This window comes from Mauremys reevesii, linkage group 2 (genome assembly GCF_016161935.1).
Source record: "Mauremys reevesii isolate NIE-2019 linkage group 2, ASM1616193v1, whole genome shotgun sequence".
Taxonomy (NCBI): Eukaryota; Metazoa; Chordata; order Testudines; family Geoemydidae; genus Mauremys; species Mauremys reevesii.
This window is the reverse complement of record NC_052624.1, coordinates 237633881-237648526: the sequence shown is the minus strand read 5'-3', so window position 1 is coordinate 237648526 and position 14646 is coordinate 237633881. Positions and strand designations below refer to the sequence as shown.

General features: G+C 44.9%; 2 protein-coding genes across 3 annotated transcripts in view; both read right to left on the bottom strand.

Annotated features, from left to right (window-relative positions):
• The window catches only part of LOC120397656 (myelin P2 protein-like), a 39414-nt gene extending 39281 nt beyond the window's left edge, over positions 1 to 133 (bottom strand). For both annotated transcript variants that reach the window (XM_039523889.1, XM_039523890.1), the window contains exon 1: positions 27 to 133. The gene's annotated coding sequence lies outside the window, so the exon portion shown is untranslated. The remainder of the gene's footprint in view (positions 1 to 26) is intronic.
• Positions 134 to 11533: 11400 nt separating this feature from the next.
• Positions 11534 to 13695, bottom strand: LOC120397624 (myelin P2 protein-like). The gene is made up of 4 exons (XM_039523824.1): positions 13543 to 13695; positions 12530 to 12702; positions 12299 to 12400; positions 11534 to 11745 (listed from the first exon to the last, which is right to left on the bottom strand). The coding sequence occupies exons 1-4, from the start codon at positions 13613 to 13615 to the stop codon at positions 11686 to 11688; spliced, it is 408 nt and encodes a 135-aa protein (XP_039379758.1). The 5' UTR covers positions 13616 to 13695; the 3' UTR covers positions 11534 to 11685.
• Positions 13696 to 14646: the final 951 nt, after the last annotated feature.

Here is a 14646-nt window from a genome sequence, read left to right as displayed (position 1 = left end):
TTCTCTAAAATGGGGACAATACATACCTTCCTCACAGTGACTGCATAGCTAAATTCACTCTGCTCGGTAATGTGCTTTCAGATCCGCGGATGGATGCCTCGATCTAGAATTCTTATGTTCGAGCAAATCAGCAAATCTAAACACACCTTACTTGAAAACGCTGCTGCTGTTTTTCGCACAAAGTGAGTTACCCTCCCTGAGCAGGGTTAAACCACCTTTGAGACATAGAAACCAAATATTAGTAGCACAGAGTTTTATATTCACAGTTATCCAGTGGGCGAAACAGGGACACTATGTGTATTCAGTCTCAGCTCACAAACAAAAAACATTTGACATTTAAAACAAGAGTCTCAGCCTTTTCCCACCCCTGCAGCTTGCTGACATTTGGTACATTCCTCTGACCTATAAGTGTTGATTCTCCAGCTCCAGCAGTAGGTGGCACTAGAGAACACTGACCCCAATGCACTGGAGCAGAAAAGCTACAGCAGAACATTCACACTGTAGACATGCCTGTTCCACTGGTTCCGGGGTGAAGTTCACACCACTGAATAAGCATCAAACTTTACAAATCAGGCGCCTCAACTGATTCTTAAATTTGCTGATGTTATGGATGCAGCTGCTCAGCTACTGCTCTAACCAGCTGCCTTGTTCCAGTGAGCTACCAGGGGGACTCTAATTAATAAACGCCCTGAAGTTCACTAAAGCACAGAAGTCTCATCAATTGCAGTTCCATGCTAAGTAGTACATTGAAAGCCTATAGTTAAACTATCGCACAGAACCTGCTCACTGTCACATAGGTGGATTATATAGAATGGGCTGAGTTTATTCTGATAAGGGTGGTGCTGCAATTCTGCTGTAGGACCTGATGTTGGTTTGGACCCCTTTAATTCAAATAATAAATGAACTGACCAAGCTTCTTGCCCCCCCCCCCCCCAGACAGTTCCATTTTTCAATGGTCTTGACTCTGTTCTGGAAATTTGCATCTTAAAAGAGGACAACTGAGAGTGTCCCATTTTATGCACAACATCTCTCCTCACTCCTTTACTTAGCAGAGGGCACTGCTTCAAGCTGTGGGAAGCCATACTCCCCATCCCCTGCCTATTGGGAGAGCAACAGCAGCAGGCAGAGGACCATGGCAGTGGCACCAGACCACCCCCACAACTGGACCATCCCCAAACCCCAGCCAGTGGCACCACCACCAGGCCAGCATTAGCAGAACCACCACCCAGGCTGTGGCAGTGGAACCCAGCTGGTGGCAGCACCAACCCCTAAGGTGAGGGAAGGGGATGAGTGTGAGAAACTGGCTTCTCAAAAGGGTGGGGAGTAGGGTTGCCACCTCTGAGATACAAAAAAATGGGACATCAAGGATTGTTCTGAGCCCATAAAACTGGCAGTGTGACTGAGCACCTTTACAGATTTCCCAGGCAGCTACCACAAAAAAGGGAAGATCCTGGGAAACCTGGACTGGTGGCAACCCTCATGGGGAGTAATGACAGTTTTCTGTGTTGGGTCTTTCCCCCGAATTTTGTGAATGTGGTCACTTTAATAACAAATAATAATAAAGCTGTCATAGGCGCTATCTATAGTGCTTCCCCCTAGTGGTGACTTTAGTTCACATGTTAGCAGCCTGTGCTTTTTGAACAGAAGGGAAGGAGTTCAGTCCTAGCCCCAGGTTTCATCCTGAATGTCGTGTCTTGTTGACTGTGGTATCAATGGCAAGGTTCCTCTGAAGTGATTATCCATCATTTGGGCTCCCCAAGGAACTAATTGCTTCGGGAGAAGCTAATTTGTAGGGGTGACTCCTTAAGAACCTTCTGCCTGAGGTGAGATCCAGTGAGGGTGGATTACAACTGATAGAACTGCCAGCTCTGTTTATGTAGTGCTTCTGCAAAAGACCTGATGTTCAAGGGTAAAATCAGGACTGCTTTGTTCCTGGAAAACTCCTTGTTACTGGGAAGGTGTAGAGAAAACTGAGTCACGCTTGTTGGCCTGTGGGCTGAGGGTCTTGATTCAGGGATGACAAACAAGTAGTGACGTGCTGGGAAAACGTGGTGTGTTCCTGTGGCACAGACACTAAAGATCTGATCCTTCAAACTCCTATGCATATGGGTAATTTTACTGGCAGGATTGAGGCCTAAATCAGGAGAGGAGCCAAATCCCCTCCAGCACAAACACATTGGCTTTACTCTTTTGGAATCATTCAAAGAATTTAAAGAACTATTCCACATATAAAAATGTATGCAACTCAGTTCATTTCAGTGATACTGTACTATTGAGGTCTGCTCGAGCCTAATTTTAAAAGGTCCTGGATCTGAACCCAACCTGGACAGAGGCGACCTGAATCCGATCCAAAGGCGTTGAGTCCTTTTCAAATCCAGCCCAATTTGGACCCAACACTTTCCCTTAGACCCATATCAGAGCTGCCACCTCATCCTTGGGGCTTGGCCTGCTGTGGGCTTCCTCTTCCTTGTACCCTGTGCCCATAATCCATCTCTAGCCACCTCCTGCCCATGAGGTGGGCAAGGCAGCAGTTGCATGCCCCAATCCTGCCACTGCCTCTCTGCACTGTGTGTACTGTGGAGGGAGATTCGCCATCACACTCACTCCTCAACACACACAGCACAGCAAGGCAGCAACTGGCAGGACCTGGACAGGCAGCCGCCACCACACCGACCCCACAGGCAGGAGGAGGTGATCAGAGATGACCCGAGCCCAATAGAGTCAGGTTATTTTCTGATCCTTCCCAATCCCAACACATGTAGTCAGGTCACATCAGGTTTGGGTCAGATTTGAAGGCCCTACTCTATTAGCTTGGCAAGCTATAGATGTGTAAAAAGAGACAGACTCCCTCCGGTATCTGTCAGAGGTAGGTAAGAACCACCCAGGAGAGGGCTACGGGCTATGTTAGCGTTTCATATTCTGTGTCCCTAATACTGATGGAGTCATGGTGTCCAGAACAATGTGACTACCATATATCCTCAAGTAGATACAATTTCTGAGCATCCACGTGCCCCTTTAAGACTATCACAGTTCTTCAAGACTGTCACAGTCCTTCATTTGAGAAAACCATTCTCTCCTTTACATGTTATAGGTGGGCTGGTAGCACCACCTATTATTAACATTACCTGAATTTTCCCATTATAAAGTAAGTCACATTTTTAGTTGCTTATAACTGTTTGGGCTGAAATTTTCCATGTCAGATGTCTGCTCAGGCTGAATTTTTTTGGGAAAATTTCAGCCAAAAACATTCGACCTTTCAGACGAGGTTACAGAAAAAAATATGTTGCTTTACCCAAGTTAAAAAACCCTAGCAATCTTTTCTTTGACAAGTTTTACTACCCTGTGTGCTGGAGCAGAAATGTGCATGTGGTGGGGGGAGGGACTGGTTGGCCATTGTGCTAAGAATGTGTCATTTTTTGCCATCTCTGTGAAAATCCACCCAACTTTGTCCAGCTTATAAATCTTTGATGATCACAGTTCACACGTGCTCTGTAGAGTTTTGCTAGACCTTCAGAGCTAAATTCCTCAATAATTCCATCCACAGTGAGCATGCTCCAGCCCAGGACTGCAGGCAGCTGAGCAGAACTTGCCCAGCAATCTCAGCTCTGAGTCCAGGCACCAGAACTGAAAGCTGGGGGACTGTCTCCCTCGTGCTCTCAGTGCTCCCACTGCTGACACTCTGTAGCATTGAGGAGGAAGCTGCATGATTCAAATGCAGAGGGGACAACAGTCAGACTGAGGAGGTGGGGGAGAGTATATTGGGACAAAGACCCTGGGGTTTGGGGAGACTGGAACTGGAGGCTAGCAAAGAGGGAGAAGGAAACTAGGGCTAAGTATTGGGGATTCGGGCTGGAGGGAGAGGGGAGACTGGGATCCTGGATGGACACCAGGATTGGCAAGACAATGTGATTGGGAGTAATGAGGGAAACAGAGAGAGGACAAGGGGCTAATGGGAGTGGGGAAAACAGATCAGATGAGGATCCAGGGGGGAGACTGGCAATGGCTGGGCAAGGCCAGGAATCAGTGGGGTAGGAACAGATAGCGCTGGTGGTGCTACAGCCGCTGCCACCACGCAGCACAAAGACTGGGTCAGGCCAGGCTCTGCAGCTGCGCTGTCCCAGGAGCTCACAGCCCCACCATCCAGAACATTGCGCCGGCGGCGGAGGGAGCAAGCTGAGGCTGCGGGGGAGGAGGAACAGTGGGGGAGGGGCCTGGGCTAGCCTCCTGGGCCACCGTAGGCCTCCCACAGGCCGTAGTTTGCCCACCCCTGTCCTAGCAACAACTCTGCTCTTTTTGTTATGCTCAACAACCCAGAAAACCCTGCCCATCTCCTATTAAAGCATAGTTTAAGGCATGTTTTTAGAATGTTTTAGTTATTTTGGGGGAAAATCAAGTCAATTATGGGTTACACAGTAAATTGAAATCCTCTTTGGTTAACCACATCAGAGATTCACCTCCGCTACTGCACGCATTCTGGGATGGGTAATGAAATAGAGGAGATGTTACCAGTGAGTCTTTTACAGCTCCAGCTAACAAATTACACTAAGACCACAATTCAAGAGGCACATCCCTAGCACACTATAAGACTAGGACATTTGCACCTGCAGCTGCCCCCAAAAGAATCCAGTTTAACAGTGTGTTGTGCTGTTAACAGCAAATCTACATAGCCACATTCTCCCCAGAGGTGGGCAATTACCACTTTGATCCCCTTACCCTCCCTGGTCACCCTTAGCCCTGGTCTACACTACAGAATTACTTTGCTATAGCTACGTTGCTCAAGGGTATGAATAATCCACCCCCATGAGCGATCACTGATCTAAAGACAGCACAATGTCGGTGGGAGAAGCTACCACCTCTCAGGGAGGTGGATTAACTGCACCAACAGGACAGTTCTCACCTGTTCGCTTAGAGCATCTTCATTAAAGTGCAGCTGTACCGATACAGTGGTTTAAGTGTAGACCTGTCCTTAGATAGGGAGCTCCATAGGGCAGAGCCATTTTCAAGGATGACTGGTAAGTACATTGAGCACTACCACAAAAAAGTGATAGCGGCCCACTTTCCAAAAGCCTTACTTCCACCAAGGAGTGGCCGTCTCCATGGCCTATGTCAAGAGAGAAGGAGTGGCAAAGTGGGACACTTTGAGTACAGAAATAGAGGAAGAAACTATTATCTCCCTACTTTGTACTTAACCTCAAAATGTTTTTCTATTCCCTCACCCCCACCTCTTCATGAAGCCTAATTCCCCTTGGACTTAATTAAACACAGAAGCCGCTGCTTTGACAGTTTCATTTAGTTTGTCTTTTTGAAGAAAGATCTTTTGGAAGCATCATTGCTACCACGGCTTTCGTCAACCCTTACTGGCTATTGGGATAGAGGTTTAGGGTGGTACTTTTCTCAAACAGTGTAGAATTCATATGAATCTGAATGTGGGCTACCAGTGCCTTTACCCTCAAATTATGGAAAATAGAGGAGTATACTGGTGAGTTGAGTTCTTGTTACCTCATGCCTTACCAGCAGCGATTCAGTAACTATTAAAGAACTAGGACTAAACACAATCTTACTCAAGGTGGACTGGGCCTTAAACTTGTGATCTGGCTCCTGTACCCAGCAAATTAACTGAAGATTTAGATAAGAAGCACCAGTATGCCGGAGATTGAAACATCACATTTGTTTAGGTAGTTTAAGAATTGGCCTCTGGGGTATAGTGCAATGGGATGGTTCCTTCTGCCTAGCTCAGAGGAATATACTCTACAGCTGCCTCACTAGCTTTTCCTGGTGTTTAATTAAATAGGTGAGGAAATGAGGCTTTGTTGCAGGTTTCCTTTTCAAGAATCACTGTGGAAAGTCTGACACAGGCCGGGTAGCTAGGCCTTCATTCCAAACAAACCACCCTCTTAGTGCTTACTAAACACCACATATGTGATTTGTAGCAAGTTGCTACAGATTTGCCTTTTTGTTTCTCCAGAATTGAAACTCTGGAAAGACTTTACCATATAGCTCAGAAAGGGAATTATCAGAAGACTGTCTCTTCCTGATTTTGTGCAATCCCGCAGGTACTACAATGATGGATAGTGGTGCAAAACGCTGGAGGTAGAGTGTCCTACAGGAAAGTTAAAAACTTGATGAATAGCAGTGGATGAAATGTTAAAGACTCTGTATTTCTACTTTCCAAGTTGATTACAGAATATTGAGTAAATAGAGATATCTAGTGCTTGCCAGTCCCCAACATTAGCATTCACTCAACAGCACTGCTTTCCTTCACACACAGCTATTTGAGGTGGTTCATTCAAATCAATAGCTGTGATACAGCCCCTGTGACTGCCGCTCTCTGCAAGCTGTTCCTCCTACATACTGAGCTATCCCACCGGAGCAGAAAGCCGCAGGCAATGGTGCTAACTTACAATGTGTTAAACCAGTTCCTTGCTTTAGTTTTTTCCTACAAGGCACAGAAGAAGTTTCCCATCTAGCCCAGCTTTGAACTATTTAGGAAAGCTCCTACCTGCTCCCTCCCTTGGATTTTGGTGGTTTGGAGACGATGGGGACTGACTAGTCACCACACATTTTGCAAAACCAAACCATGGCCAGTGAAGTTTTGCAGATTTAAAGCCAAACCAAGGTTACCTTCTCTCTTACTGAACCCCCTCATCCTCCTTCCCCTTTCTTTCCAGCAAGGGCCCCACACCATCTCCTGCCTCAAGCCATACATCGCCAACTCATCAGTCCTAGTAACAACGCCAGAGAGATCATTTGAGCCCCATAAGGCCAAGATAAATTGCCAGAAGAAGCCATACTTCTGTTTTAGTGTTACCAGTTTCTGGAGTTTAGGTCTTCAAGTTTTTAGCTTTTTCATAATTAAGAAAAACAGGTTTTAGTGAGCATTTGTGCGCCCATTTTTCATGCTCAGATGAAGTCTTTTCTGAAGCACCAACCCTCCCCCCACACACATGAGAATGAATTCCCACCAGCCCCTTCCACAGATTGTTGTGAGAACTGAAAGAGACAAGAAGGTTCAGATAGTCCCACTGTGATTTCTAAAATCCCACCCTCAAGTATTTGCTTCCAAAAATGTTTTAACCAGTTATCCTAAAACCCCTATTTCTAGTCAACAGGAATAAAGCTTCATTCCCCCTCACTAATGAGCTGCAGAGCAGAGAGTCCCAGAGGTAGTTATTTTTCATTACAGCCAAGGGCAGACCTTAAAACCAACATTAACTTTTAAAAAGAAAGTGAGAGACACTGAACTCACACACATTTCTTACCCAGTGCTTTCATATAACCCTCAAAGTTTTCACTGGAGACAAGTTTCCAGGTCCCTAGAAATCCATCACATATGTTTGAGAGCACATAGCAAGAGACAAACAGTTGGAGTGAATTATGTTTTCACTAGTTTTGCTTTGATCAGAAAACCAAAATCTAAGGCATTGGCAGTAAACAGCTTGAAGACTGGCTGTAAGAAAGTGAATGCCCCCACCTCCCAGGGTAATAAAATTGCAGAAGAAATCCACGCAGAGCTGGGAATAGAATCCAGGACTTCAAGCTCCCAAGCACATTTTCTAGCCCTATGAAGATCTATCTTTGTTTGCAATTGTGACTTTATGAACAAATGTCCAATCCTAGGTGGAAGGGGTTCATAAAAGAAAGGGATTACATTGTGATAATTGGGTCTACACATTTATCCTAATTGTGAGCTCAACTGCAAAAAGTGAGTGAAAGTTCATAAATTGTCACAATAACCTATGACAACAAATGTAGATGGGCAAAGGTGCAAAAGGAAAGACTGAATTAGAACAAACAAAAAGGCCTACTGATATAATTCAGAGACTGTGTTAAGATCATGCCTGGAAACAAGAAAAATGGGGGACTTGCACTCAATGAGCCAAATCTGATACATCAGACATTACGGCAGTGGAGGACTGTCAGCACACACGTGATTTAGCCTGCATCCCCATTGTAAAGTGGGTGATTTCCAGCCCAGGGATTCTGGGTTCTAATCTATAGCCCAAGCCAGGTAAGCTAGACTGGGTTTAAAGCAATTCCTGGGTCAGAGATTGTGTAGTGTGGACAATAGGGGAGTTAAGATAAAAACCAAGTAAGAGTCCAGGTTACCTGTGTCATAAAGACATACCCTGTGTTCTAGCACTCTGAGGGATCACTCTATGCTGGCACAGATCACCCCTCCCCCAGCTTGCTGTCTGTGGTCTGGATATGGCTGGATATTGTATCCTCCTTTTTGACATTGGGTTCCTTGGAACCAGTACTGCCCATTTATTATCTATTTTTTTCTCTAAGAGTAGAGATTATTTTGGGGCCTAGGTTCAATTAGCACTTGTAGCCAAAGTCAGCAGTCAAATCCAAAATTATGGGCCAGATTCTGCTGCCCTTATGCCTTTGCAGTGGTACCTTGTTCCTTACTCTTCGCAATCAGTGAACTACATGAGGAGGCAGGGTGGCAGACTCAGGCCCCATCATGGCATTCATACAAAATACTGTTTGTTTACGCAATAGGAAAAACACCTTAAAGTGCAGCCTTTAAACTTAGCTTGCCTGGGTGTGGGCTTGGACAAGCCAAGCTGGAACCCTCATAGCTGCAGTTCTCAGTTGAGAGAAGAAATTCATACCATTGTCTGCCACCACAGCTTGTCCTTCCAGCCTGTTTGTATGTACTCCAAAATGCCTGCCTTCTCCTTCCAAGAGTTCAGGAATTGGGGCTTTGTTTTTCCCAAGACACCTCCACCCTCTGCTGTCTTTCTTGTCACCTTCCCAATATCATTCTTTTGATGACTTATTTTAGTCTCCTCCATATAGCCCACCACTGTCATCTTCAACCCTGTATAACGGGAGCCTCATCCTGTCTTTTCCTTCATGCTGTGACACTCCCTGGAATGCCAACTGGGCAGAGTTTTTCTGATGCTGCCAGCTGTGTACCTAAGCTGCCAGCTGTGTTAACTAAGCTAATGCTGCTTTCTGCATTTTGAACCATACAGACAGTAGGCAAGATTTACCCCCTGGAGCTCAAGCATGTGCAATATTCCCCCTTTTTCCACTGGCAGGAAGACACCTTTAGACTCTGATGACCAGGGGCAGCTCCAGGCACCAGCGTACGCCTGGGGTGGCAAGCCAGGGGGGTGGGGCGACAGCCTGCCAGTTGCTGTGGGGGCAGCAATCAGGGAGCCTTCGGCGGCATGCCTGCAGGATGTCCGCCCGTCCCACGGATTCGTCGGCAATTCAGCAGCAGGTACGCCGAAGTCGCAGAACCGGTGGACCTCCCGCAGGCATGCCGCCGAAAGCCACCTGACTGCCGTGCCTGGGGTGGCAAAAGACACAGAGCCACCCCTGCTGGTGACAGTGAAGGCTGCCCACGAGATCAGCTGAATCAGCACATTCCAAGCTGCCCTAACCTCTGTCTTCTTGGGCTGATGACTTTGCAGGCTCTGCAAGCCTGTCTCCAGGCTGCCTGGATGGTAAAGTTATTAGGTGGCTTCTGCAAGGGTGCACCTTACTTGAGATGGACATGTTGCTGGTAGGGCTTGGGTACTGACATCTGCAAACAAAAGTCATCAGGACCCAGAAAGCAGGAGGAGTTGGGAAGATAAAATGGTAGGCTCCCTAGGGGAAGTGTATGAAAAGTTAAAAATTGGATCCATCCTACTCTCTTAGGGCCTAAAAGTATTGATGTAAAGACTAGGTATTAGTGTTCTTATTTTCTCCCCTTTTTATCTGTTTACTTATGGCAGTGGAATTGTTTGTTGCTTTTCTAGTAATGGATTGTAAGAAGATGCAGCTTCTTAATTGTCTTGTGTAAATTGAATGACTAGACTGGCACACACCTGTGTTCTTCCTTCAAGGACTGATTTATACAAGAGAAGCTACAGTGCACACTACTGCATTCCAGGGACAGGTCAATTCTCTCCTCTGTACATTACAGAGCAAGTATAAAATGCTAGCAGATCAGAGTGGCTTCATTGTAAACACATGTGTAAGTGACTAATCAAGGTAACAGAGAAATAACTACCATGCTTAATCTCCCTTAGGACATCATTTGTGCTGTCAGATTTATCCTCAAAGTACAGCTGGCTGTGAATGCTGTGCTAGTTTGATTCCACTGTGGATTGCACTTTCAGATAGAGCAATAGCATTCAAGGCTAGAAGGGACCACCAGCTCATCTAGTCTGATCTCCTGTATAGCCCAGGCTCACACTAGATCCATATAACTGAAATTAGAGCTAGGCATTACAGCCTGTAGGAGGCTAGATTATATTCCACAGGCAGAAAATAGGAGGGACTGAGGTGCACCACTGCCCATGGCCCCCACAATGGCATGGAAATGATTAAGTGAGATATACCCAAATCAGGGGCACCGAAGCCGTGGGACCAGCGGACCCTCCGCAGGCACATCTGCAGGAGGTCTGCTCTCCCGCGCACGCGCGCCCCAAGCACACTTAGAGACCCACCCACATATGCTGCAGAGGACAGCAACACACGCACCATGCTCAAGGTCACTGCCAATCTGACTTAGGGGGAAATTCCTTTCAAACCCCACATCTGGTGATCAGACAAAATGCTTGCTGCTACTCCCTTCCCAGGTGCCAGCTCTAGTCATGGCCATCCTGGATGCTTCAGAAGAAGGAGATCAAAAGTACTTTTCCTCCTTTGCATCAAGATCATTCATTTCTTTAACATGAGTGTTTGAGAAAAGCAGCTGCCTCCATCAGTTGGAATTTTCACATGAGGAAAAATAGACAGGAAATAGAGCAGTGTACTCTAAAGGGAAGCATTGTATATTCTGTTGTACATTGCATTTCTTCAGACCAGCTATAATGGCATCCAGCCCATTCATGCATTAAACATAAGAGACCTTAGTGTGAAGTATTGGTTTGTGTATTATGAGCAATGTGACCCATCCTATGAACTGAGCAGTAGTAATAGTGGAAAACCAGCATACAGAATAGAGCGGGGGGGGGGGGGGCGAGGAGGTTGCACCCTGTCCCATCATGTGAGGATCCATGTTAAATTTGTTTAATCTCTAATATAGTCAGTTAGAGAAGGAGATACAGCTTTTAAGATTACTACAACAGTGGGGAGGACAAGATATTAATGTATAGTTATTTTGATGTCTGTGGGGAGATGTTCATGGTTTAGGCTAGATCAAGGGGATATAACTTGAGTAATGTTAGGGAGACAACTTAGAAAGCTCTCCTATAATATTAGGATGGAATATTCACAAACCTCAAGGGAGTTAGGCACTTATGCCTTTATACACCTTCCAAAATCCCAGCCTAGGAAAGCTTTCTAGAAGTGGCCTTTCACTAAGCTAGATCTATTGGACTAGATCAGAAAGAATTAGTGGAATTATAAAGCATTTTAAGCCTAGAATAGACAAGCAACTTGGAAATACTATTGTTCTACAAGGATGGAGGACAGAGTAGGCTGGAGAAGATGAGATGAAGGTGTCTAGTCTATCTCCAGTTTTACAATTCTGAAGGTCAAGTCTCTATGAGTAGTTACAAGCTAACAAAGAATATGGACTCCAATATTCAGTGTTTGAAAGCCTGTTTGTTTAATATGTTACACGAGTACACTGTTTCTGAGAAACGCCTGTACACATTGGAGTTGGAAACAGAAGCTTATACTGGAGCTTTCTTGTCAAGAGCCATCTCAGTGAGTTTCTAGTCCAGTGGGCGGGGATTAATGTCCTCGTGCTTTCTCATATATTCTGATGCATGTGATGTTGTTCATGGTACATTCCTAAAAAGGGGGAAGTTATCACAGTATGATTTTAAAATGCCTCCATATGCAGTTCAACAAATACTATCACACATTGTTTTCAGAGAACACTATGTGTAGGTCTTCACTACCTGCCGGATTGGCAGGTGGCAATCGATCCAGCGGAAATCTATTTATTGCATCTAGTCTAGACACGATAAAATTGACCCCTGAGCATTCTGTCAACTACTGTACTCCACAGCTGTGCGAGGCACAGGCAGAGTCAACGGGGGGGCAGCAGCAGTCAACTCACCATGGTGAAGACACTATAATAAGTCAATCTAAGTATGTTGACTTCAGCTACGTTATTCACGTAGCTGAAGTTGCTTAACTTAGATTGATCTCCCCCAGTGTAGACCAGGGCTTAGAGAAGCAACAATGCAGTGCTGACATAAGGTAGTGTTCTTTGCCTCGAAGATTTTCCTCCAGGTTTAAAAAAAAAAAGTAATTTTGTCATCTTTGCTACAGTTCAACTTGCTAAGCATTTCCTGTGGAGATACTACTTTCAGAGATCAGATAGCAGGAATGAACTCACCACCACCATCTTCCCATCCACTAATCTTCTCTTTATTGTGGTCTCCTTGCCATTCCACTTCTGCACCTGAGTCAGTGAGCCATCATCCAAGGTTACAATACTCTACCAAAAAAAACAAAAAACCTCACATAAAGCATTTAGTCCACTGTCCTGCAGGTTAGAAGTGATTCTCTGCAAACTGAGTTAGGAAAGATAAGGCTTGTCACTTTGCCCCCATTGTTTAGCCCTCACCTTTGTTTTTCTGTCATCTGCTGTAGTTTCCTCAAACTCCTCCCCAAGCTTGAAGGAGACCTCAGTACTTTTGAAAGTGCTCTTGGTTTGGATTGTTAGCACATCCCCATCAATGCTGATAGTCACAGTGGGTTTGGTTAGGCTGCCCAGTTTCCTGGTGGCTAAACTCACACCTGCAAGTTACACACAAGATGTGTCAGATACTTCAAGATAAAGATTAAGGTGATGGGATAAAAGTTAAAGAAATAAGAGTAGAACTAGTTTACTGTGCTGTCTGTACCAGCAGTTTGTTACCATAGTGTTTAGACCCTTTAGTTCAACTGAAGTGAAGTAAAATTTATATAGTAGTCTTACTAAGAAAGAGCATCAGTGTTACAAGCACAAGTGTATCATGTCTCACAGAGAAGTCCTCTCATGTACAGTTTGAGTTAAATTACAGAAAAGCACATTAATCAATTTCCTTGTTGAGGTAGAGTCTAAGTCAGCAAGATAGTCCAGTTCACTTATAAGGTAAACAAAGCTTTGTTAAAACAATGCTATGTGCCTAATTCTTCACTAGTTTGCACTTTGAGTCATTCATGCAGAGTGACAAAGAAAGACCAGTTAAGAAAGGTAGCATTTGATAGTCACTTTGCACAGGTGCAAGTGACTACATGAGATGCAATGCAGTGGAGGTCTAGGCCCCATGTTACCTAGAATTTAAGTTTCGTAATTTTTAGTTACTTCACCCCTGCTATTCTCTCTTTTCAGTAGTCCACTCACCCCCCAAAAGACATAGCCAGTCTTCCATTAAGAGCAGCCCTGGGGCAGCATTTATGAGAACAGTTCACATCAGAGAGCCACTTCCCCTTCTCAGCTTACAGTTCTCAAAATAAACACCTCATTTCCCTTCTGAAGAAGTGAGTACTAGGAAGCTGCAAAGTGAAGAATCCCCAGAGCCAAAGAGAAGAAATGTAGGAGCAGAGTTCAACTAGAGCATATCCTTTCTAAATCCCACACATTACATTACTCACCCAGCTCTTTCATGTAGTCATCAAATTTTTCACTGGAGCTGAGTTTCCACGTTCCTAGGAACAGGTCACACATTGCAAGGTTTTTCTGGGTAGACACACTCAAGAAAACAACAGCAGCTCTCAAAAAAAGCTAACAAAAGAGCACTAACTCTATAAGCCCTGAAAGTCTGTTTTTAAAGCTGATCTGAACATGTGACATTCTGAGACAACCAATCAGGAAAGATATTATGGACTCCAGTCAATAGGTAATTTTAGTTTGATTTCTTTTAGCACAAGTCCACAGTCAGTAAATACAGCAAAGGATAAAAAAAATCACAATTTTAGCCCCAATTTAAAACATAGCTTTTCCAGAAATAAAAAAACAAAAAAAAGAAAATCACCATTCCAAGACAGAAGCAGCACAGTCTTAAAGGGATGTGTGAAGGCTCAAGAAGTTAATTGTTTAAAAAAACTCCTAATATCCCATTCATAATGTTATTTATAAAGCACTTGGGCCCATAGGTGCTGGAACTAGAGGTCCTGGGGGTGCAGGAGCACCCCCTGGCTTGAAGTGGCTTCCATCGCATACAGGGTTTACAGTTTGGTTCAATGGTTCTCAGCACCCCCACTATACAAGTTGTTCCAGCACCCCTGCTTGGGCTCAGATGCCCAACTTTAACTTCTAAAATGGCTCTACACCAGCAGAATGTTCCCACTGGCAGGAGCTGACACCACTGCCTTAAGGGCTGCTTTTTGGCACTCGAACTTCAAAGGCAGTTAGGAAGAGGGTTGAGCAAATGGTGCATTGGCCACTATAGTAAAAGCTCAGTTGCCTTCTAATACTAATATTAGTTATTATTTGTGTTAGGCATAGTGCCTAGAGGCCCAATCAAGATCAGGGCCCCATTGTGCTAGGTGCTGTACAAACACATAACAAGACAGTCCATGCCCCAAATAGCTGACAATCTAAATACACAAGGCAAAGGGTCAGAGAGGAAACAAAGGCACAGTGACCTGTCGAAGATTACACAGCAGGTGAGTGCCAAGAGCTAAGAGTAGAATCCAAGTCTTCTCTGGGTCCCACTCTAGTGCTCCAATCACTAGACCACACTTTCCCTGATATAA

Excerpts from the sequence above, each read along its gene's own strand:
- LOC120397624 (XM_039523824.1), bottom strand. The coding sequence starts at position 13,615 with ATGTGTGACCTGTTCCTAGGAACGTGGAAACTCAGCTCCAGTGAAAAA. Across the intron at positions 12,401-12,529 it reads CAGATGACAGAAAAACAAAG|AGTATTGTAACCTTGGATGA; the intron begins GTGAGGGCTAAA and ends TTTTTTTGGTAG. Across the intron at positions 11,746-12,298 it reads TGGATGGGAAGATGGTGGTG|GAATGTACCATGAACAACAT; the intron begins GTGAGTTCATTC and ends CCCCCTTTTTAG.